At 43.6% G+C, this 25825-nt stretch overlaps 1 protein-coding gene across 1 annotated transcript in view; it reads left to right on the top strand.

Moving 5' to 3' along the window:
• WIF1 (WNT inhibitory factor 1) overlaps positions 1-25825 on the top strand; it is a 72227-nt gene that overhangs the window by 27895 nt on the left and 18507 nt on the right. The window contains exon 3 of the mRNA XM_060244990.1: positions 3019-3127. Coding sequence (XP_060100973.1) covers positions 3019-3127 — 109 coding nt within the window. The remainder of the gene's footprint in view (positions 1-3018; positions 3128-25825) is intronic.

The following is a 25825-nucleotide window of genomic DNA, read 5'->3' as shown; positions in this document are numbered from 1 at the left end:
TTGCCAGTTCTTGATTGTGAAACTCCTGAAGATTTTGGGAGTGGAGTCTGGGGTGGGGGGGTTGGGAGGAGAGACCTTAGTGGGCTATAATGCCATTGAGTCCACCTTCCAAAGCAGCCATTTTTTTTAATGGGAACTGATACCTTTTTACCTGGACAGCAGTTGTAATTCCAGGAGATCTCCAGCCACCACTTAGTGACTCTCTATAAAAACAAAAAACACAGAGTGCAATATATATCTATAACACTAAATATATTGGGAAAATAAATTTATTAAATATATGAACTTGTCTGTCTCTCAATCATTAATATTATCAACTTGTCTATATCACAATATTCACATAATCCATCTGATAATACACTGAAGTAACAATATTTGGAATTTTCAATTCTAAACACAATCATTCAAGCAAAAAGCAATGATATCCATAAATGTAACCTTTCAGATGAATAGTAACTATATAGTTCATTTCAGACAAAATAATCCTTTTTCAAGGGTTTACATTTCATTATGTATATTCCATTGACTCGCCATTTTGCTGGCTCCTGAAGATCCGCATTGCTCTGTAATCGGACTCTCATGGAGATACTTTGGAGTCATAGTCTCATATAGTTACTTCGATATCAGAAGGAAATACATCATAAAGAAATACAATATTTTTGCCAATTTCAAAAGTTGTGCTCCTTTCAATTTCAAAAGGAGCATGACCTTTGAAATTGGCAAAAATATTGAGCTTCAGCGTTCCATTATGTAAAAGCATTTTGAAATAGATTTTTTACTGTTTTGTAAGATTTGTATTTCCTTCCAACATCGAAATAACTACATGAGACTCTGCAACCGCACACACTAAATAATACATTTTCAATCCACTTTCAAAGCACTTCCCAGCTGGATTTTGCCAGTTCACACAGTAAAATCCAGTTGGAAAGTGCATTAAAAGTGCATTATTTTAGTGTGTGCGGTTGCAGACTACAAAGTACCTCATTGTGATAGACAAGTGGATAATATTAATGATTGAGACACAGACAAGTTGATATATTTAATAAATTTATTTTTCCAATATATGTAGCATTATAGATACATATTGCACACAGTGTTCTGTTGTTTTTCTAGATATTCTTTTGCCATGGCTCCTAGTTATATTATTGTGCTACTTAGAGACTGGGAACTTTATGCTTCAGTGGTATGCCTCACCAAGTTGCTTTCTTCAGAACTCTCTAAGCTTTCTTCTGTTTTCCTTCTTAATTTTTGAGTGTGCAAACTGTGTGATAGAAAGCCAACAGCATGGCTGCCATGAATTCATCAAATATTTGGTATCTATATCACATCTCCATTTTATTTGATGCCTCCCTTCCATATTTAATTTCAGTATCTCATACCTGTTAGTTATATTTGATAGATAACTGCTAATCATGGTTACTAGTTCTCCCACTTTATAGGAGATTTGAAACTTGGGTGGGTATTTTGGGTAGAGGCACTAGATGCTATACTAAAAATTTGGTGCCTCTACCTCAAAAAATACCCCCCCAGAGCCCCCAATACTCGTGGATCAATTCCCCATTATTCCCTAGGGGAATCGTTCTCCATAGGGAATAATAGAGTGCCCAGTAGACATTTCCCTTCCCCACCCTCACTTTCTAAAGTGGGGGGAGGGCCTCCAAACCAGGGAATCCCCTGCCCCTTCCCTCTCACACACACACACATACTTACTGGGTCTTGTTCCTGCAGAACTTTACTTGCTCTGAAAATGAAAGCAAAACAAAGGGAGGGGCCCTTCTCCAATGAAACTGTTACTGACCATTTCCCATGAAGCCCTTCCTGCTTCCTGCTCAGCCTTAAAGGCACACATTTTAAAAATGGACCTGTTTGCAGGTTTCTAAACCTACAGGAGCTCTAAAACTACATGGTGACTGTGGGGGCGGGGCTTCCCCTGCCGGCCAGCTGGCTGGGGGCAGGGGGGAAGCCTGTAAAAACAGGGGATCCCCCGCTGGGACCTGGGGATTGGGAAGCCTATCAGGCAATGCTATAGCATTCTCTACAAATTGTAGCATTCTCCATAAAAAAAACCCCATAGAATTTTGGATGAATGCTAGAGACTCTAGCCTAGAGTGTCACCTCCCAGAGTGAAGATATTTCCAGGTCATGCTATGGATGATACCACTGACATAAGCCCCTGCTCCCCCCCAATCTCTTATCCGTTGCCACTGGGGCAACTGTAGTAGTATTCAGGGCCATCTTAACAGCATTATGGGCCCCGGGCAAAGCAGTGTACTGGGCCCCTATGACAACTACTCACAGGAATAAAAATGTAAATTGTCGATAAGTACTGCATCATACACAGATTAGTATGGGGCCCCTATGCTCGTGGGGCCCACGGGCAAGTGCCCATCAGGCCCATGCGTTAAGACAGCCCTGGTAGTATTTAGTATTACTGTAATGGTATTTCTTATTTGATAGCTTGTAAGCTTTCATATTTGACGCCTGCCAATTTAATCAAGAAATGCCAATAAGTTCAAATTGAATTTTAAATTAAATTTGTATTCAAAATCTGAATGGCAAAAAATGGACAGTTCGGCAGTTTGTAAATAATTTATTTGTTTCATAGCTACATAAATTCCACAGAATTTCAAGTCTAGTTAAATCAAGGGAGCCTTGATGAGATTCCCCAAACAGGTACTTCAGCTGCAAAAGCACTCCCCAAATATAGATATGGGAAAGGGGGCATCTGCCCTGTTCTGTTTCCCCCAATTAAAAAACCCCTCAGTTGCAATAAAATTCCATAGGAGGGGGGAAACAACAGGCCCTCTGCTTTAAATTTATTTGTATGGTCTTTTTTCTAGTCTTTGATCTTTATTTAAAATTTTGTGAAATGTTTTAGAATAGCAGTAAAAATGAAAACACCTGTAAATAGACTGAAATGTATAAACAACATTATGCCCTTTCTTCAGTATAATATGCTAAATGACACAAAGTGAGGCAATCGGAATAAACATTTCTTTTAAACATATTTTCTTATAGGCTGAATACTTTTATGAGTTCCTGTCTTTGCGCTCATTGGATAAAAGCATAATGGCTGACCCAACTGTAAACATCCCTCTACTTGGAACTGTACCTCACAAAGCATCAGGTTTGTGGCATTTACATACAGTTAATGAATATGTATATTTTGAAACACACAGGGTTGGATCATCAAATGGGGGGGGGGGGGGAATTCTGTCAGATGAAAGTTTTCTCTGACAGAAGAAGACTGCTCTGTCACCAACACATCTAGGGAAAGCTTTACATAATGACACACATTTATAATATAGAAATAATGTGTGATCAATTTACTGCACCTCCACCTTTAAAATCTGTACTGAATAGCCTCTTTTATATATTTTCTCTATACAAGCCAACCTTGTTAGTCTTGCTAATGGATGCAGTCTAGCAGGAGTTAGTCCAAAGTGCAATGTATAAAATGCATGTATATAAAATGTCATTCCCGCTCAGAGTGTTCACAAAGGCGTCACTATTTTAAATCTTCAGCATCTACATAGTGTGAGCCAAATAAAAGCTGGCAGCTCTAGCTGATGGATATAGCTGTACAGTTAACAAAAATGCTGCCGAAGTGTCTTGCATCCACTTTAATATTGTAATTGACTGGCAATATGGGGATGCACCAAAATTAGTTTCCAAGGACAAAATGTGATAGCAGCCTCATAAAGTTGTAAAGACTGTCACTACATTAGCAGCATTGTCTTGAACATTGCACAAGTTTTTAAAAGGATGGGGAGTTGTAAAAATGTGTTTTTCTGTTCAGCGTCTTTTGTACGCATGAGAACTGAAGATCTGGGTGATTTTAAGTATTTTAGCATTCTAGTGCATCTTTTATTTCGTGGGATGGTACGTTACTGACTTTATGACCTATCTGGTATTTCTGTATCAGTTCTTGTGGCTACTTTTCTGTTGACAGCCTGGGGCTAATTCAATAAAAGAATCTCCATGTGACAAAAGGCACACAAATCATTTAATAGAATCCCTCCCACACACACACCTCCACATCTTGAAACTATTGCAATTAGGCTTATGCAGAGGAAGTTTCCAGTGAGTTGCACCAAAATCTGCTCTAGTTTTGTCAGACTGTTCTACTACTTTTAGGCTCTGAACTAGCTAAACATGGGAGCATGCACCCTTCCATATGTGCAGGCGTCTTCCCAGAATAAAAAAAAAGTCTGGTCTGTTTTTCACACATTTACAAAGAACAAATCAGCTGTCTTTGTGCCAGCACAAAACCATCTTTTCTGTTTCGAGACCAGGGTGCACAGAACTGATTGGCCAACCTTCTGAATCAATCACAAAACCAACTTCTTCCCCATTCAGAATTGATTGTAAAGGGTTTAAATAGTGGGTGAGTGGCTAAATGATGTTTTTATTAAGTAAACATGCCTGGCTCTTGAAGGAACAAAATGGTCAGTTCCTGAAGCATAGGCCATTTAGAAAGAGATAATCTTGACTGGATCCACAGAGACATGTGAGTAAACAGAGGCAGGCTATATTATATGGAAATGGAAAGGACAGTGGTAGACTTGGAAACTGAATTGGAAAGAGATGCAGTAGCATTAGGGTTGCCAAGTCTGGCTCAGAAAATATCTGGAGACTTTGGGGGTGGAGCCAGGAGGCATTGGGGATGGAACCAGGAAAATCTCCCATTCCCTAAAATAAATAAATAAAAATACAGCAGTGCCGTTCCCTTGAATACAGTCTTCATTTCCTGACCTCCAGCAGCTGGCTGCACTTCCACTAAATGTTTCCACTAAATGAAAGGTACCACACACACACACACACACACACACACACACACAAAGCCGCCAAAATAAATGTAGTTTGCAAGCACACACTTTTGTGATCTGATCTCAATGGGGCAATTTACTCACAGGAGTTGCTGAATGTAATCAACAGTTAGTTTCCATTAACTTCTTCAGACTAACACAGGAAATGAAAGGTTCTCGTCTACTCTTTACCATGCAAATGACTTCTGAAAGAAATGTAATTTCTTTATTTTATTATATTTGTAACCCACCCTCCCCTGACGGGCTGAGGACGGCTAACAGCAGTTAAAACAACATAGTATTAAAAACAGAATTGCAATGAAATCATTACAATCATTTCATACAGTTTCAGTTACAATCCCTAGAATCCAAGATGGCATTATTTTTAGTTCTTATTTAGCACTACATATAATTATGTTGTTAGATGTTATTTGGTGCTCTAGATGTTATTTGGTGCTCTAGATGTTATTTGGTGCTCTAGATGTTATTTGGTGCTCTACATTTATGCTGGGATGAGTTCAAGTATCAGTGCTGTGGGCTGGTGGAATAGTGGTCGCCTCCCCATTAGATATTGAATGCCAGTTTAAAGAATTCTGTCTTGCAGGCCTCGCGGAATTGTGGCAAGTCCTGCAGGGCTCTGATGTTTTCTGGACGGGCATTCCACAGAGCAGGGGCTGCCACCGAAAAGGCTCCAGCTCTAGTGGTAGACAGCCAAGCTTCTTTTGGCTCAGTGATCATGATAAAATTTTGTGAACTTGATCATAGTGCTCTCTGAGGCTCATATGGGGAAAGGTGGTCTTGAGGTGCATTTACAAGCACCTTTAGCTCCGTCTTACCCATGGTTCCCATTCGGATTTTATTAGCACATCCAGACAGCCACATCTGTCCCTCAAATACAACTCGTCAGCATCCCAACTTGCCACGGTTTGATGTCAGTGTTATTAGACACCAGAGAAAGTCTGGTCCTTTTCCGCAGAAGCAGCACACATTCGGGTTATTCCTGTTTGGACAGCTCATGCGGGATACTGCCCCTTGGGATGGTTGGCATCCGCCTTCCACCCCTCCCACCTTTAAAAAAAAAGTCCCAGGAGACATGCGCACAACCATATCATTGGGAATCTGAGGTGAGGCTTCTGCTTCTCTGATCAACACAGAATCCATGTGAATGGAAGAACAGGAAAAAAAATATTTTTTCAATGTGGAGGGTTTTCAAATTTCATTGTCACTGCCCATTTTCAGAAAAGTAGTTCCTGGCAGTCCCCTAGTTTGAATCGACAACGTTAATTCCCAGAACTCCCTCCTCCCTTTGAAGTAACATTTGATTCCCCACCTCCCAAAGTTTGGGTGCATGTTTAATGAAAACACTACAGCAGGAATCATCATATGATTGCTCAGCAACTGAATGAGAGTGAGACGACTTTGAATCTGCTTGATCAGTTGTGTGCATGCTCCAAGAAAAGAGCATGATAGCATTCAATATGTCTGATTGTTCAACAACAGGATGATGTTGGGACAAGTTGCATTCTTAGATGCTCATCTGATCAGCCCTGTGTCGAATCAATATTCAGCGGTTCAAATTGGAACACTGCACATCCGCTTTTAATGTGGCATGTGACCACACCCTTGAGGTAGACAGGTCCCAAGCCATATAGGGCTTTAAAGTTCATAACCAGCACCTTGAAGCGAAAACAAACAGAGGGACTGGGCTTTCTTCCTTTCTCACAGCTTCACAGACACACTTGGCTCCACTGGCTCCCCCCAACCTCATTGAGCCTTGCTCCTACTGAGATTTTAAGGAGCACACACCTTCCACGTTTCCAAGCTTCTTCTGAGCCTTCCAAGGCAGAAAGGCACATTGTGGCTGTTAGGGCAGGGCTTCCCCCTGCTGACCAGCTGCCAGCGATGGAGAGGAGCCTACAAAACTGAGGAATCTCCCACTGGGACCTGGGGGCTGGCAAACCTAAGTGGCATACAGAGGGCATAACAGCTGTTTTGGGCAGAAGGAGCATCATGACACAGGGCTCAGAGGTAAGAATGAGGCAAGAAGACTAATGGCATCAGTACGTAGCAGCTGACTCTCTGTGGAGCAAAAGATCAAAACAGGCTCTGCATCAGTTCAAGACTTTGTGCAGGCTCAACTGATGGCTATAAGTTTGTAATTGAATTACAGGGAGTAAGAAGAAAGACCTATTGCAGGGATGGCCAACAGTAGCTCTCCAGATGTTTTTTGCCTACAACTTCCATCAGCCCCAGCCAGCATGGCCAATGGTTGGGGCTGATGGGAGTTGTAGGCAAAAAACATCTGGGGAGCTACTGTTGGCCACCCCTGACCTATGGAGCTGGGTGATGCCTTCCTGGTGATGAGAGTTTAGGCAGAAAGCCACCTAAATTGGCTGAGGAGAATAGATGTGGTGACAAAGAATGCCTGTAAAGAGGAATCCAAAAAGTTTTATATAGAATTTTCAGCCGTTGTTTGTTTGAGGTGCACTTGTAACATGATTAGGGTTTGTAGAATCTTTCGGGCTGCAGCCAAGAAGGTCAGAGCGCCTGCTCCGGCTGCAACGCCACTGAGGATGTTCTCCGCAGATGAGAACGAAACGTCTGGAAGGAAAACTTTCTCCAGTAGAACACGGCACTTGAGCCCAAAAGATTCTACAAAGCCTAATGATGTTACCAGCCGTGAAAACCTGAAATCTTTGATAACTTGTAACATGCTTTGATGCTCTAAGGAACCCCAACCCCCTTCTCTGCTCCCTCCATAAAGTTTTAAAAAGCAGAAACTGGGAATATGTAATTTATTTAAGTTAAATTAAACTTTGATTTATTGTTGTGTTGAAATTCAGGCTGCCCAATAAACTGTAGGTTTTGTTTGTTTGTTTTTTGCTGTCAAGTTGCAGCAAATTTATGGTGACCCCAGAGAGTTTTCAAGGCAAGAGACATTCAGAGGCAGTTTGCCATTGCCCGCCTCTGCATATTGACCCTGGTATTCCTTGGTGGTCTCCCATCCAAACACTAACTAGGACTGACCCTGTCTGTCTTCCAAGATCTGATGAGATCGGGCTAGTCTGGGCTATCCAGGTCAGTTCGCTAGGAGGTGCTAAACTAGAGCTCTAAAGTACACTTTTTACCTGATTTCTTAATCTGATTAGAGTTAGGGTTTTTTGTTACCACTGAATTCACAAATCCCATTTAATTCAGTAGCATGACTCTTCCTAGTCACCTGGACACAGTTGGCTGTACAGAGCAGCAGGGGAGAAAAAGCAACCATTCCACCCATAGTCACCCTGCCTCTCTCAGCATGGTATAATGCCATACAGTCCGCCTTTCAAAGCAGCCATTTTCTACAGGGGAGTTGATCTCTGCCAGCTGGAGATCAGTCGTAAAAGTGGGAGATCTCCAGGCCCTACCTGGAGGCTGGTAACCATTGTGATAGTGTGACCAGGAAGAAAAAGAAGAAGATGATGATATTGGATTTATACCCCACCGAATCTTATACCTGAATCTCACAGAATGGCTTACAATCTCCTTTACCTTCCCCTCACCCCTACAACAGACATCCTGTAAGGTAGGTGGGGCTGAGAGAGCTCTTACAGCAGCTACCCTTTCAAGGACAACTCCTACGAAAGCTATTGCTGACCCAAGACCATTCCAGCAGCTGCAAGTGGAGGAGTGGGAAATCAAACCCTGTTCTTCCAGATAAGAGTCTGAGCACTTAACCGCTATACATTTGCAGAGCACATGTATAAAGGAAAAGCCAGGAAAAAAAGATGGAGGACCGCATGCAGAACTCTGGTGTCAGCAGTGGGCAAGGTGGGATAGATGCTGGTGTCTGATGGCTTGTGTTTCTTTCCTAACATTGCAAACTTCACCAAGAATCTCCATCAGCAACAAAGGGGAAAATGCCAAGTTCATCACTTTCTAATGATGCATTCTTTGAGAAAGTAAAGCATCTGCTAAGCTCTCATCAAAGTACCAAGGGACAATTTGCCCAGCACCAAGCTGGAGAGCACAACCAGTCCAACCCAGGCAAAGGATTTTTTAAAAAAATATTATGTCACCTTTATCATTTTTTCTGGAGCTTGAAATAGCAAGCATTTGCAACAACTGCCCCTGAAAGCTTGCCTCAGAGAAGTTGGAGTTAGAGTTGCCAGGTCCCTCCAAGCAGCCAGCAAGGGTGGGAAGTGTGCTTATCAGGAGCAGGGAAGAACGCCTGGCATTTAATTGACCTGCCTACATGACCTGTAGGTCTGTCAGGAAACAACACTCTGTTTTTTGGGCAAAAGCTGTATGGTGGAACTAGCTTCTACCATATAGTTTTTGCCCAAAAAAACAGAGCATTGCCCCTGATGTGCCTACATCACTTCTGTGTCATGCAGACACATCACTTTAATTGCCGGTGTTCCTCTTTTTGGGGGAGCCTGGCATCTGTGGGACCTGGCAGCAGGAGACCCACCACCACCACCAGGGGGGGGGGTCTGGCATCCCTAGCTGGAGTGCTCACAGAGATGCTGTCAAACCAGATCTGCTGCAGTTGGCACAACTAGCTGATATATTAGAGCAGCTTTCTCATGGTATACATGGGACACAAACATATATATTTAAAAGGTCATCTTTGTACATATAATTTGAGGTACTGTTATGCACATGGAATGACATTTTGTGTGTACTATGGAAAGAAAAAGTCAGATGGTTTTTTCCCTCACCATTGTATAAGAAATAATCTACTAAATGTTTGGATGAAGTATAAGAAATATGGTGATGAGAGAAAACCACTATGGATAGTGCCAGCAGAAGTAATAAGAATAACAGCTGAGACAGGAGAGGAAAAAGGGATGTCATATAATCAATTATTAAGAACATAAGAGAAGCCATGTTGGATCAGGCCAACGGCCCATCCAGTCCAACACTCTGTGTCACACAGTGGCCAAAATTTTTTTATATATACACACACACTGTGGCTAATAGCCACTGATGGACCTGTGCTCCATATTTTTATCTAAACCCCTCTTGAAGGTGGCTATACTTGTGGCCGCCACCACCTCCTGTGGCAGTGAATTCCACATGTTAATCACCCTTTGGGTGAAGAAGTACTTCCTTTTATCCGTTTTAACCTGTCTGCTCAGCAATTTCATCGAATGCTCACGAGTTCTTGTATTGTGAGAAAGGGAGAAAAGTACTTCTTTCTCTACTTTCTCCATCCCATGCATTATCTTGTAAACCTCTATCATGTCACGCCGCAGTCGATGTTTCTCCAAGCTAAAGAGTCCCAAGCGTTTCAACCTATCTTCATAGGGAAAATGCTCCAGCCCTTTAATCATTCTAGTTGCCCTTTTCTGGACTTTCTCCAATGCTATAATATCCTTTTTGAGGTGCGGCGACCAGAACTGCACACAGTACTCCAAATGAGACCGCACCATCGATTTATACAGGGGCATTATGATACTGGCTGATTTGTTTTCAATTCCCTTCCTAATAATTCCCAGCATGGCATTGGCCTTTTTTATTGCAAACGCACACTGTCTTGACATTTTCAGTGAGTTATCTACCACGACCCCAAGATCTCTCTCTTGGTCAGTTTCTGCCAGTTCACACCCCATCAACTTGTATTTGTAGCTGGGATTCTTGGCCCCAATGTGCATTACTTTGCACTTGGCCACATTGAACCGCATCTGCCACGTTGACGCCCACTCACCCAGCCTCAACAGATCCCTTTGGGGTTCCTCACAATCCTCTCTGGTTCTCACCACCCTGAACAATTTAGTGTCATCCGCAAACTTGGCCACTTCACCGCTCACTCCCAACTCTAAACTATTATTATAATTATTATTATAATTATTAAAAATACAAAGCGGTAAAATAGAATTGAAAACTGCTGAAGAGTTGAATAATAAGTATGATTGGTTTCAAATGCAATAAATAAAAAGTTTGATGGAAAGCGATGTTAAAACTGAAGGAATAAGACAAGAACAAACAGAAATGGAAAAAGTTCTGCTTGGAGATAATGAAAAATTAATTTCGAAAATCTATAAGTTACTTTTAAAATGGTCTACGGAAGATGAAGTAGTGAAATCTCAAATGATTAAGTGGGCAATTAATGTAAATAAAGAAATACAGATGGACACATGGGAATATTTGTGGAAGGACTCTATGAAACTCTCAACAAGTCAGAGTATTAAAGAAAACTGTTTGAAGATGATGTACAGATGGTATATGACTCCTAAAAAGTTGGCAAAGATCAACAATAAGATGCCAGATAGATGTTGGAAATGTAAAAAACATGAAGGTTCTTTCTACCATATGTGGTGGACTTGTGAAAGAGCGAAAAAGTACTGGCAGATGATTCAACAAGAGATTTCTAAGATCTTGGGATACAACTTTAACAAAGTCACAGAGACTTTTCTGTTGGGATTACAAATGGAAAAATTTCCAAAAGAAGATAGAACTTTAATTTGGTACTTGCTCTCAGCTGCTAGGACACTGTATGCGCAGTTGTGGAAGCAAGAAAAAATACCAGAGAAATGGGATTGGATTGTAAAAGTTATGACATGGAGTGAAATGGACAAGTTAACAAGGACCTTAAGAGACTATGATTTAGAAGTATTTAAAATGGAGTGGAAAAAGTTCAGAAGATACGTAGAAAAAGAGTGGAAAATAAAAGGACATTGGACAATTTTTGATAATGACTAAGTACAAGAGGGAGGAGGATATTAATTTTGGTTCTTATTAATTAAGGGTACCTTTAATATTAAGATTTTAAGTATATAACACCGACGGGGGTCAAGTAACGGGGGGAGGGATGGGTAGAAAGTAATATATGGGATAGATTAAAAAAAAGTAATTATTAATGAAGTAAGAAATTGAAATTTATTACCATATGTTACTAATAAAATTGTTTGAAACAGACATTTTGTGTCATGCTAACCGAATCAACCTTGCTGTGTTCCATTGGCTGAACTTGTGACAGAAGGCCTCAATGAATATTTACAAGCAGTTTTAAAGCAATAAAAATAATCCTTCTGAATATCCAGCATCTAGACAAAGGATGTAAAGAAGCTTTCTGTAAAACCTGCAGATATGCCATAGTTATTGGATCCTTCAGCAGTCTAAGCCAGGGGTGTCAAACTCATTTGTTAGGAGGGCCAAATCTAACACAAATGGGACTTTGTGGGGCTCGGCCATGTGTGTCATAAAATGTAATGCCAGGTGGAGGAGATATAAACCTTCTAAAGGACACTGACAAACACAATTAAAGTTATTTTTTTTAAATACAAACATGCTTTAAACTCTTGCAATATTTTGTTTAAAATGGAAAGGTGGCGGAATAGTGGGATTTGACAATGCAGTTTTTAAAATGAAACATCAGGGAAAAGCACAAGCATCATAACAGAAACTAAAAATATAAAATGCTCTGAACCTGAGAAAACATGAAAAGTGGGGTATAGTGGCAGTGCAGTTTTTAAAATAAAACATAAAGAAAAAGCACAAGGTTCACCGCAGAAACTAAAAATATAAAATGCTTTGAGTCTTGGAAAACAATGAAATGACATTGCAAACTTCTCCCCTGCCTCCAGGGTTTACTCAGATTAGCAATGGATCTCCAGTGTAACATCCCCCTTTGGCTGTGGGTTCCCAAGTTAGAATATTCACTAGGCACCAGTTCCCAAGGCCACTGAGCAGAGACAAGCTGGTTTGAAGCCCTTTATTTGCAAGGACACAACTCCAGGAAGCATGAACTTCAGGTAGCTGAAACAGCACAGACAAAGTTGCAAGGAAAATGTGAAATGGATTTTCCATTAAGTCCTCTGGGCACAGTTTCTTTGCAGCTTTGTTCATGCTGCAGCCAGACAAGCAAGAAAGACCAGGGAACTCTGAGCTTCAAAAGGTGAGAACAGGAGGGGGGAGGGGAGAAAAGAGCCCAATGGGCCTCATTAAAGCCCTGGGCAGGCCGATTCTGGCCTGCGGGCCAGACATTTGACACCTCTGGTCTAAGCAACCATTCTTCAGACTTCTACTTAAAACTTAAAGTGACAGCAGGGCCTGTAAAACGGAGCTGATCCACCAGGCTTTCGGGTGAGGCAGTGGGCGCCTACCTCAGTTGGTCTCCCTGCTGTAGTTCCCATTCTGTTGAAATGTCCATCTATGAGACCTAAAGAGGTCTTTATACAATTGTTGCTGCCAATTTTAGTTTTATTTAATGATTTTATCTCTTATTAGCTGTGTATTTATAATTATTAACTGTATATTTAACTGGAATTTTATTGTGACACGTCATTGACTCTGTTCTCTTGTGATCTGCCCTGAGCCTGTTTGTAGGGAGGACAAAATAAAAATCTAAAGAATAAAATAAGTTACATCTTCGTTATATTGTTTAATACAAAGTGATAAAAGGTAACCAAGAAAGCAAAATTTTGTATGATTTCTCTTTACCAGAGTAAGCCAATTGAAGTGGAAAAGGGAATAGTTAAAGAAGAAAGGGGAGGGCCAGTGGAAGGGATGCAGTTACAGGAGAACAAGGCAGTACCAAAGAGAAAGGGGGGCAGTTATACTCTTTTGCCCTTGTAAGCTCTTGTAACGTTCTTATTCTACATAGGGGGGAGGGGAGCCCACAGAAATAGCCAGCTTGGGTAGACTGCAACAATGGACGTGTGCTGTGAAGCATGACTGGGCAGAAAAACTTGCCAAGATGTGTAAAAGGATCAATTTTAGTCCACAATAAATCATATTTATCTAATCATGTATAACCACACCTTATTTCCTCAGATTCAAAGCAATGTTAAAAGGGCACAGCAAGTATTTTGAAGCTTGCTTCAGTTTCAGTGAATGACCAATTAAGCTGAAGTCTAGTACTCTGGTTCAACTGCTCTTGTCGGGGAGAGATGGCTTCTTCTTGTTTTAAGCAGGACCTCCGCCAACTATCATTTTGGGAGGCCTGAATGGAATGAAAATAGCCATATTGTAATTCTAGTTCTGGTGACTGACTTCCAAGACTGCTAAGGAGATGGAGAGCATATTTCCATGTGACAGGCATGTGCAAATCTACCAATATACTTACACTCAGTAGTGCAGAATAAGCTCACACTAAATTAATTTATATGGTATGCAGTAGTAATCAGTAAACTGGTTTGAAATGTACATACGTATGTGTCAAAATGACATTAAATAGGGTTGCCAATCCCCAGTTGGAAGCAAGGAGAAGAAGGCACAGCTCCCATGACAGGGTAGTCTTTAATACTAAAGATTCAACTGCACTGAAAATATATGAAAGAAAGAAATTCCAATGTTCATTCCTATAAAGACAATTAGATACATTTATGACAATAATCCAAGGAACAACCACAAAGTGGAACAGGTAATATGTCAGAAACTCCTTGATAACATCCAAAGGTGCTTTTCTCTATCCGCAGAAAGACATATCCTGTTCCAACCACTGAAGAAGAGGATTCCACTCAGGGCAAAATTTATACTCCAGGAATACAGCCATGCAGTTTAACAAGTATTTCCGGAATATCTAGGATCCTGTTTTCACAGAAGGCTTTATACAAGCTATACTCTTTACAGAGAAATTTCTCACTGATCTAACACAACTTCACTTTTCAAGGTTCCTTTGGATGTATTTATGAACCGTTATCAAGGACTTTCTGACATATTATCTGTTCCACCTTGTGGTTGTTCCATGGATTATTATCATAAATTTATCTGATTGTCTTTGTAGGAATAAACACTGGAATTTCTTTGTTTCATATATTTTCAGTGTGGTTGAATCTTTACTATTAGATCTTCTTCATGGTCTCTGTGCTTCACACTCATGGGATAGAGCGCCTGCGCCGATCCCCGAATCGGTACCTAAAAAGCCCGGGATTTTTTCGCGCTCGGCACCAATGGGCATGCGCAGACGTCCCAGTGCACATGCTCGCCGGCGCCAGCGCGAGGATCCTGCCAGTTCCTTTCTGACCGCTGCGCTGAGAGGATCTCCTTTCGTGTCCCCGGTTGGTAAAGTAATCTCACGATTGCTTTTTCTTGTTGTATATAGCCCATTTGTTATTTTCTTAGTGTAGTTAGTTAGTTACTTGTTAGTGTTGTTTAAAAAAAAATTGTTGGACTTGCCCTTCAGGGCCCAGTTTTTCCCTGTTTTTCCCCTCAGAGACTTTCCTGGGTGGGTTTTTTCCTTGACGTCTATGGAAAGACGTTGGGGGGGGGTTTAAGAGGTGCCGCTCCTGTGGGAAGAAGATTGCCTCCCCCCCCCCCCCGACGGCCATTCCCTTTGTCTCCTTTGTTTGGGTGAGGGACATAGTGTGGATTCGTGCTCGCACTGCCTGAGTTTTTCCAAACAAATTCGCAGGAATCGATCAGCGAGGCTTTCGGCTGCGTTGGTTGAGTTGGCAATTCGCCCTCAAAAGATGGTATCGGGCCCGTCAGTACCGATGGAGAGGCTGGAGCCCCGACGGTCACATCGGCTGATACATCGCCGATCAGGACCGAGATGCCAGGCGAGTGCGGGCGTTCCACAAAACGACCTTCTGAAGGTCAGTGGACACCCCAGCTAAGAAGCATTGGGATGACTCAGGGACCCGATCATCCACACCGAAGAAGGTGAAATCTAAGGAGAAGCGGAAGAAGAGATCGTCCCGCACTCCTTCCCCTTCTCATGACGCTTTGACTTTGATGTCGACCGCTCCACCGAGGAAGATCTTGGCGTCCCCACATCTTAGCCCTTCGCTATCGAGAGGCAGTGGTTCGCAGCAGTTGCATCTATCGGCATCGGAGGAAGAGATCGACCTCACTCAGCGCTCCCATTCTTCAGGGTCGAGGCGTCGTAGTGAGAGCGACTCTGTCTCAGAGGTGGAGGTGTCAGCACTGATGGAGCTGTCGGTACCGCTGGATCAGGCAAGAGGTCTGAGAGAGATGGAACTGACCACCGTAGCTCACCGCTTCCACCGTGGGAGCAGTGCCAGTGGCCTCCCTACGCCTATCCATATCCGCTGTACCAGTGGTACCCCCCTTGGGAGTTTGCAGACTGAGACCAGCAATCTGAGGCATCCCATATGTCGAGGCTTTCCCAGCATTCTAGGCGGCGTCCATCGGCATCGATGTCTGTCCCGCCGGAAAGACACAGTGTGGTGGTGGAGGAAGTCCAGCCTAGGTCATCGGTGTCGATCTGGTCACCCGTCAGAGAGTCATCGCCGGTGCTCTCGGAACATTCTTTGAGGAGAGAGTCTTCATCGTCGGACTCCGAGGTCAGTACCGACGATCCAGACAGGGCTTTGGAATCTTTGCCAGTTTCTCATACTGCTGAGGATCTTCTCATTTCACCATCGGAGGATCTAAAGTCGTATGGGGACTTGGTGAAGAGGATAGCACTCTCCCTCTCTTTCCCGGTGACACAACCGCAACCTGTTGTAGATGACACCGTATTCGACATCATGCAGCGGGGATACGTCTACAGCGGTTGCCCTGCCTGTTACGAAGGTCATCTTAAAGGCGATGAAGGAGCCCTGGCTGAAGCTTGCTTCTACACCTGTGTCATCAAGAAGGTTGGACCACATGTACCGCGTCCAAGAGACCGGTGCAGAATTTCTCTTCACGCATCCAAAGCCCAATTCAGTGGTCGTATCCTCCTCATCAAAGGCCCGCAAGACGGGGTTTCCGGTTTGTGCCGAAGCGGAGCGGCGGTGTCTCGGGAAGCTCTCCTGAGTCACGCTGAACAAGGGCTCTTTTGGGGGACCCCAGGGTCCGTACAGACCTCCAGTTGGAGGAGGCAAGTACACAGAAGGGGCGAGGGAGAGTACCTGAGCAAAACGAGCTCGCAAGGTACCCTCCTTCCCTACCTTGTCCCGGAGTCGAGTGGCGCCTTCGGGCGGTATAGCTTCAGCCGCCGGAACAAGGAGGTGTTTTTGTGGAAGGCGGGAAGAGAGGTTTTTTTCGTTTTGTTTGCTTTATTTTTCGACTCTACTCTGCTCATTCGGTGGAACAAGTAGGAGAACTGAGGTGGCTCCCTTTGAAGGACGCGAGGACTTCACCCTCCTTTTTTCCAAATTGGGGCGGTGCCGCAGAGCAGTGAGTCCAGCAGATCGGATTAACAAGCGGGCGGAGACTGAAGAGGTACGGCGCTGCTAGAAGAGGAGACTTCAACCCGGGAGTTGGTGCTGGTCGGGCTGAGGAACTGTGCTGAGTTGCTTTGAATTATTGAGCTGTGCCTCTGCCCTCTGGGGGTATCAGACGCTGGGCTAAAATTAACATCAGAAGCGTGTAATACTTTGGATGAAGGATTGGATAACCTTGAATAATAACCGGATACTAGCTCTGGAGGGTTTTGATTTACAGGCCGGTTGGCATGCGAACATATGGTATGTAACTAAAGCCCAAAAATATTTTTAAAATCATCTAATCCGTAAGGCTATATATGAAGTGTGGGTGAAAGTTAGAACATTGATATATAGTAAGACTCCGAGGTGGTTGTCGCCAGAAGAGGCTTCAATCCACCCAGTTTTATGGGACTCCTCAATGAGGACAAGATATCAAGACTTGCTAGATGATGAGGATAAGCTAATTAAAAAAGAAGACTTGGAGACTCGTGGAATAAAACTAGACTGGTGGACAATGAATCAGATTATAACAAAGTACAATAAGGACAGAAGGGTAGGATTCACCAAGGTTAATTTTGACTTTGATAAGATTTTACTTTTGAAAGAAGATAAGGTAATTAAGACAGTTTATAATTATATCACACAAATAAAACTAGAGGATGAAATGGTTAAAGAACCAATGATTAAATGGGCCCAAAACTTTCAGAAAAATATTGAGATGGAAAAATGGGAGATTTTCTGGAAAATAAATTATAAGGTAATAAAACCTGTTAATTTTCGTGAAAAATTTTTTAAGTTGTTCCACAGGTGGTATATTACCCCCCTTCAGCTCTCCAAGATTAACAAAGTTTTATCTCCCAAATGTTGGAAGTGCGAATCAGAAATAGGCTCCTTTTATCACATTTGGTGGACATGTAAAGTTGTTAAAAAATTTTGGTTGAGTCTCTACGGTATGTTGAAGGCAATACTTGATGTTAATATTTGTTTTAAACCCGAGTTAATGCTTCTCTCATTTGTCAGAAAAGAGGTCCCCTTAGAGGATGAATATTTAACAATTTACATTATCACTGCGGCGCGAATTGTATTCGCTAAATACTGGAGACAAAAGATATGTCCAGATATGAGTGAAGCCATAGCTAAAATCCTTCAGGCTGCAGAGTCAGATATTTTATCAAACTTGCTAAAAGGGATATCTGAAAGTGAAGCTAGTAGAAAATGGGTAAAATTTTATAATTGGATAGGAAAAAGAAATAACATACTACATTAGTAGTAGTATTTGTTAATTACTTGGTAAATGGATGTTGGTGATGTATTCTTTTTTTTCTCTTATTAATTTGTATCCCTAAATACCTCCTTAAGGATGAAAGATATGTGTGTAATAGTAAGAGTATTTTCCTTTTTTTCTCTATGTAAAAGAATTGTTGGAAAATATTGATGACTCAATAAAATTTTGAAAAAGTAAAAAAAAAAAAAAAAAAAAAAAGGCCCGCAAGACGCACTCCTCTCCACCAGAGAAGGAGGGAAGGAAGCTGGACAATGTCGGGAGGAAGTTTTACTCTGCTGGGGCGCTGGGAGTAAAGGTATCTAACTATGCTGCGTGCATGGCTAGATACCAATACTCACTGTGGGAACAACTTACCCCCCTCTTGTCTTCCCTGAGTGAGGAGAAGAGGTCTGCTGCAAAGAAGTTGCAGAAGGAAGGCTTTGCTGTAGCCAAACAACAACTGGCTGCAGCAAAGCATATGGTGGACATCTCAGCAAGAACCATCACTTCTGCTGTCTGCCTCTGCCGCCACTCCTGACTCAGGTCAGCGGCCCTCCAGCAAGACACCAGGGCCTTCATTGAAGATCTGCCCTTCGAGGGTGAAGGCCTCTTCAGCTCGACCACCGACAATGCTCTTCAGGAAATGGATAAGAGCATAAAGACCTCCAGAAACCTGGGTGTCCCGGCGTCTTCCAGAGCTGCTAAACCAAAACAGTGGCACAAACCCTGGGCCAAGAAACAATATCAAAAGTTTTCCCCGGAACAGCAATGGAGACCTCGTTCTGCCCAACCTGAGAGTAGGTCCCCATACAGGGGGAACAATCGAAACCGCTACGCTTCTGGTGTAGTGGTTAAGTGTGCGGACTCTTATCTGGGAGAACCGGGTTTGATTCCCCACTCCTCCACTTGCACCTGCTAGCATGGCCTTGGGTCAGCCATAGCTCTGGCAGAGGTTGTCCTTGAAAGGGCAGCTGCTGTGAGAGCCCTCTCCAGCCCCATCCACCTCACAGGGTGACTGTTGTGGGGGAGGAAGGTAAAGGAGATTGTGAGCCGCTCTGAGATTCTTCTGAGTGGAGGGCGGGATATAAATCCAATATCTTCTTCTTCTTCTTCTGCACAGACCACTGGCAAGTCCAAGGGCACTCGCCCTCAAAAGCAGGGCCTTTGACTTTCTGGTAGCACGTGTCACCGTCCCCACTTCTTCATCTATCCGCCTCCGCCCATTCCTGTCGGCCTGGGAGTCCATCTCTACGGACAGGTGGGCGCTTTCCATCATCGCGAAAGGCTACAAAATAGATTTTGCTCAGATTCCGAACCAATCTGTTGTAATCACCACACCCCCTTCCCCACCTCTGCTGGCAGAGGTGAGCAACCTCCTACAGAAACACGCCATAGAAAGGGTCCCGGTGGAGGCCAGGACGGGAGGCTTCTACTCTCATTACTTCCTTGTTCCCAAGCAGGACGGGGGGTTGAGACCAGTCATGGACCTTCGGAATCTGAACAAGCTTATTCTGTACCAGAAGTTCAGAATGTCCACTCTGCAAACAATTCTGCCCCTCATCAACCAAGGGGACTGGATGGCCTATTCCACGTCAGCATCCATCCTGCGTTCAGATGTTTCCTTCGGTTTGCAGTAGGTTCTCAACATTTCCAGTTTAAGGCCCTTCCGTTCAGCCTGTCCACTGCACCTCAGGTGTTTACGAAGATGATGAGCGTTGTGGCTGCCCACCTCTGGCTTCAAGGGATAGTCGTCTTTCCATACATCGACGATTGGCTCCTTGTGGCGGAGTCAAAGGAAAGTTTGTCAAACCATATTGCCATCACTCTTCGTCTTTTTCACACCTTGGGTCTGCAGGTCAATTTGGAGAAATCACACCTTACTCCATCATGGACAGTGCAGTTCATAGGAGTTTTGCTGGATACGAACCTTCATCGCGCTTTCCTACCTCAGCAGAGAGCGATGGACATTATCAACCTTGTCAAACTTCTGCAGAGTTGAAAGTGGGGCACAGCGCAGCAGCTGCAGCGGATGCTGGGGCTGATGGTGGTGACTACAAGCGTGCTGATCTTCGCGAAGCTGAGGATAAGAGGCCTACAACTTTGGTTTCTTTGTCAGTTTCGACGGTTAAGGGACTCACCTTGAAAGAGGTTTGTAATTCTACTTGTGACACTTCAAACACTGCAGTGGTGGAAATCAAAGGACAATATTTGTCATGGAGCTCCCTTCCACCTACCTGTACCAACAGTGACAATCACAACAGATGCGTCTTTATGGGGTTGGGGGGCCCACATGGACGCTCTGTGTGTGTGGGGCCCTTGGCCTTTGAAATTGACTCATTGCCATATAAATTACCTGGAACTGCTGGCAGTTCATTTTGCTCTTCAATCCTTCCACCCCATGGTGGCGGGGAAGGTTGTTGCTCTGCTTACGGACAATACCACTGCCCTGTGTTACTTCAACAGACAGGGAGGGACAGTTTCTTGACGGCTCTGTGCTCTGGCACTGGAACTGTGGTCGGAGTGCCTAGACCATGACATCTTTGTGAAGGCTGCACATCTCCCAGGGGTGCTTAATCTGTAAGCAGACTCCCTCAGCAGGGGTGCGGCTTCCCCGTACGAGTGGGAGATACAGTGGCGCTTCCTTCAACCTGTGTTTCAGCTCTGGGGATATCCTCAGGTGGACGTCTTTGCCACAGCCGAGAACCGGAAGTGTCCTCTGTTCTGCTCCAGAGGGGGCTCAGATCCAGAGTTGTTGGGAGACGGTCTGCTGTTCCCGTGGGAAGGTCGGGTCCTATATCTGTTCCCACCTCTGCCGCTATTGACAAGGGTGGTCAACAAGATCGCAAGAGAGATACCATGCTGCATCCTGGTGACTCCTTGGTAGCCTTGGCAGAACTGGTTCCCGATCTTGCTCCAACTGGCGAGGGGGGGTCTTCTATCAGTTTCCGGCGTAACTGGATCGTCTGTCAGCTCAGGACGGTCACGTATTCCATCACAACGTGCCCCACCTGAAGGTGACAGCGTGGTTCATCGACCCTGTGAGTTCTCCAGCAGAGTCCAATACGTTTTTCTGAATAGCAGGAAGCTGTCTACCCGCGCTTCTTATGATAGGAAGTGGCGGAAGTTTCTTCAGTTTTCAGTTGATCCTACAGTTTCGCCCCAGAGGGTGCTGCTGCCGGTTATTTTTGAGTTTTTGTTGTCTCTGGTGGATGCTGGCCTTGTTTTTTCCACCATTAAAGTTTATCTGGCGGCAATATCTGCATTCCATGAACCAGTGGAGGGGCATTCAGTTTTTGCACACCCTCATTCTAAGAGATTTTTGAAGGGTTTGCTTAGGCTTCATCCTCCTTCGAGATCACCCCCACAGTTGCAGGATTTGACTCTAGTGTTGGACAGGCTGACTCAGCGTCCTTTTGAGCTGATGGCCACATGCTCGTTATAGCTCCTATCTTGGAAGACTGCCTTTTTGGTAGCCATCACATCAGCACGCCGTGCAGGGGAGCTCACGGCTATGCGTTGTGACTACCCATATTTAGCTTTTCAGGTGTCTGGAGTGTCCTTAGCTCCTGATATTTCCTTTCTCCCCAAGGTGGTTTCTCAGTTCCACCTTAACTTAGAAGTTTGGTTGCCCACGTTTTATCCTACACCTTCCTTGGATGAGGAACATAGGTTGCATGCTTTAGATGTTAAGCATGCCTTATTGTATTATTTGAGTCGCTCCAAGAGTTTTCGTAAGGACCAGCATCTTTTTGTTTCTTATGCTGCTCCTAAGTTAGGTTCCAGAATCTTGTCTCAGTGGCTTTCAAAATGGCTCACTGAGACTATTAAACTGTGTTATTTGTTGGCTAAGAAGCCATTACTTGGGCCTATTCGCAGACACTCTACAAGAGCGATGGCGACATCAGTGGCGTTCCTGAAAGGCGTTTCCCTGACGGATGTTTGCAAGGCTGCCACCTGGTCCTCTCTGCGTGCTTTTATGAAGCACTATGCGCTGGATGTGCATGCTCAACAGAGGACTCGGTTGGGAACTGCGGTGCTGCAAGCTGTTTCATCTGGTTGACTGTCTTCCCGCCTCCAGGTATGTCTTGCTTGCTAATCTCCCATTAGTGTGAAGCACAGAGACCACGAAGAAGATAGACAGGTTGCTTACCTGTAACTGTAGATCTTCAAGTGGTCATCTGTGCATTCACACTACCCACCGTCCTTCCCCACTGCTGATGGTCTCCCTCCAGTAGGGGCTTTCAGCGATCAGGAAGGAACTGGCAGGATCCTCGCACTGGCGCCGGCGAGCATGCGCACTGGGATGCCTGCGCATGCCCATTGGTGCCGAGCGCAAAAAAATCCCGGGCTTTTTAGGTACCGATTCAGGGATCGGCGCAGGCACTCTATCCCATGGGTGTGAATGCACAGATGACCACTTGAAGATCTACAGTTACAGGTAAGCAACCTGTCTTTATAAGCAGGGCTTTTTTTGTAGCAGGAACTCCTTTGCATATTAAGGCACACACCCCTGATGTAGCCAGTCCTCCAAGAGCTTACACTAGGCCCTGTAATAGGAGCCCTGTAAGTTCTTGGAGGATTGGCTATATCAGGAGTCTATGGCCTAATACACAAAGGAGTTTCTGCTACAAAAAAAGCTCTGATGATAAGACTACTTTGTCATGGGGGCTGTGCCTTTTTCTCCTTGCTCCTTTCTCTGAGATTCTCACTTTCATGGCTAAAATCCCCAGTTGAGGTTGGGGATCCACTGGTTTGGAGAATTTATCTGTGGTTATCTGGGGCTGGAGGGGCTGTTTTTGAGGTAGTGGTACCAAATTTTCAGAATAGCATTTACTTTTGTTGTTCAGTCGTACAGTCGAGTCCAACTCTTTGTGACCCCATGAACAAAGTCACGCCAGGCCCTCCTGTCTTCCACCATCTTCTGAATTCTGCTCAAATTTGTGTTTGTTACATCAATAACACTGTCCAGCCATCTCATCTTTTGCTGTCCCATTCTTCTTTTGCCTTCTGTCTTTCCCAGCATCAGGATCTTCTCCAGTGAGTGCTCCCTTCTCATTTGGTGGCCAAAGTATTTGAGCTTCAGCTTTAGCATCTGACTTTCCAGGGAACAGTCTGGGTTGATTTCCCTTAGGACTGACTGATTTGACCGTCTTGCAGTCCAAGGGATTCTCAAGATTCTTCTCCAGCACCACAGCTCAAAAGCATCTATTCTTCTGCGTTTGGCCTTCCTTATGGTCCAGCTCTCACAGCCATACATTACTACTGGGAATACCATTGCTTTGACTATACGGACTTTTGTTGGCAGGGTAATGTCTCTACTTTTTATTATACTGCCCAGGTTTGCCATAGCTGTCCTCCCAAGGAGCAAATGTCTTTTAATTTCATGGCTACAGTCACCATCTGCAGTGATCTTGGACCCCAGAAATGTGTAGTCTATCACTACTTCCATATCTTCCCTTTCTATTTGCCAAGGTGTGATGGGGCCGGATGCCATGATCTTAGTTTTTTTGATGTTGAGTTTCAAGCCTACTTTTGTGCTCTCCTCTTTCACTCTCAACAAGAGGTTCTTTAGGTCTTCCTCACTTCCTGCCATTAGAGTGGTGTAATCAGCATATCTGAGGTTGTTGATGTTTTTCCCGGCAATCTTGATTCTGGCTTGTGCTTCATCCAGGCTAGCATTCCGCATGATGTACTCTGCATATAAATTAAATAAGCAGGGTGACAATATACATCCTTGTCGAACTCCTTTTCCTATTCTAAACCAATCAGTTGTTCCATATCCCATTCTGACTGTTGCTTCTTGACCCTTATACAGGTTTCTCAGGAGACATGTGAGGTGGTCTGGTACTCCCATCTCTTTAAGGACTTGCCACAGTTTGTTGTGATCCACACAATCAAAGGCTTTAGTGTAGTCAATGAAACAGAAGTACACATTTTTCTGATACTCCCATGCTTTCTCCATAATCCATCGAATGTTGGCAATTTGATCTCTAGTTGCTCTACCTCTCCGAAACCCAGCTTGAACTTCTGGTAGTTCCCGATCTACATACTGCTGAAGCCTAGCTTGTAGGATCTTTAACATGATCTTGCTGGCATGTGAAATGAGTGCAATGGTGCGATAGTTTGAACATTCCTTGGCATTACCCTTCTTTGGGATGGGAACATAAACTGATCTTTTCCAATCCTGTGGCCACTGTTGCGTTTTCCAGATTTGTTGACATAATGTGTGCATCACTTCAACAGCATCATCTTTTAGGGCTTTGAAAAACTCAATTGGGATACCATCATCTCCACTCGCTTTGTTGTTAGTAATGCTTTCTAAGGCCCATTTGACTTCACACTCCAGAATGTCTGGCTCAAGGTCAGCGATTTCACTGTCATGGTTGTCAAGTACATTGAGATCCTTCTTGTATAATTCTTTTGTGTATTCTTGCCACCTCTTCCTGATCTCTTTTGCTTCTGTTAGGTCCCTACCATTTTTGTCCTTTATCATGGCCATCTTTGCACGAAACGTTCCCTTGATTTCTCCAATTTTCTTGAAGAGATCGCTTGTCCTTCTGATTCTATTATTTTTCTCTATTTTTTTGCATTGTTCCTTCAGGAAGGTCTCCTTATCTCTCCTTGCTGTTCTCTGGAAATCTGCGTTCAGTTGGGTGAATCTTTCCTTTTCACCTTTGCCTTTCGCTTTCCTTCTTTCCTCAGCTATTTGTAAGGCCTCATCAGACAGCCACTTTGCTTTCTTGAATTTCTTTTTCTTTGGGATAGTGCTGGTTGCTGCTTTATGTACAATGTTATGAACCTCTGTCCATAGTTCTTCAGGCACTCTATCAACTCTAGTCCCTTAAATCTATTCTTCACCTTCACTGTATATTCATAAAGGATGTGATCAAGGTCAAACCTGAATGGCCTAATGGCTTCCCCAGTTTTCTTCAGTTTAAGCCTGAATTTTGCAATGAGTAGCTCATGGAGCAGTCAGCTCTAGGTCTTGTTTTTGCTGACTGTAAGGATATTCTCTATCTTTGACTATAGAGTATATAATCAATCTGATTTCTGTGTTTCCCATCAGGTGATGTCCATGTGTAGAGTCGCCTTTTAGGTTGTTGGAAGAGGGTGTTTGCTATGACCAGCTTGTTCTCTTGAGAAAACTCTATTAGCCTTTGCCCGGCTTAATTTTGTTCTCCAAGGCTGAACTTGTCAATTGTTTCGGTTACCTTTTGACTTCCCACTTTGGCATTCCAGTCCCCTAAGATGAGGAGGACATCATTTTTGGTGTTAATTCTAGGAAGTGTTGTAGATCTTCATAGAACTGGTCCACTTCAGCCTCTTCTGCATCAGTGGTTGGGGCATAGACTTGAATTACTGTGATATTGAATGGTTTGCCTTGGATACGGACTGATATTCTGTCATTTTTGAGATTGTTAACTATAAAAGCCACTCCATTTCTTCTACGGGACTCTTGCCCACAAAAATAGATGTTGTGATCTTCTGAGTTAAATTCACCCATTCCCGTCCAGTTTGCTGATTCCCAATATGTCGATGTTTAGTCTTGCCATCTCTTGTTTGACTACATCCAGCTTACTTCCAGCTCTCCTCAAAAGTAGCCTCAAGTTTAAAAAAGGTTGCACTGGAGGGTCCAATTCTATGAGCCTCAAAAGAAGGTGCTCCTTTCT

Source organism: Heteronotia binoei, chromosome 8 (genome assembly GCF_032191835.1).
Source record: "Heteronotia binoei isolate CCM8104 ecotype False Entrance Well chromosome 8, APGP_CSIRO_Hbin_v1, whole genome shotgun sequence".
NCBI lineage: Eukaryota > Metazoa > Chordata > Lepidosauria > Squamata > Gekkonidae > Heteronotia > Heteronotia binoei.
Note: the sequence above shows the minus strand (reverse complement) of the source record. Positions and strands in the feature narration are given on the sequence as shown.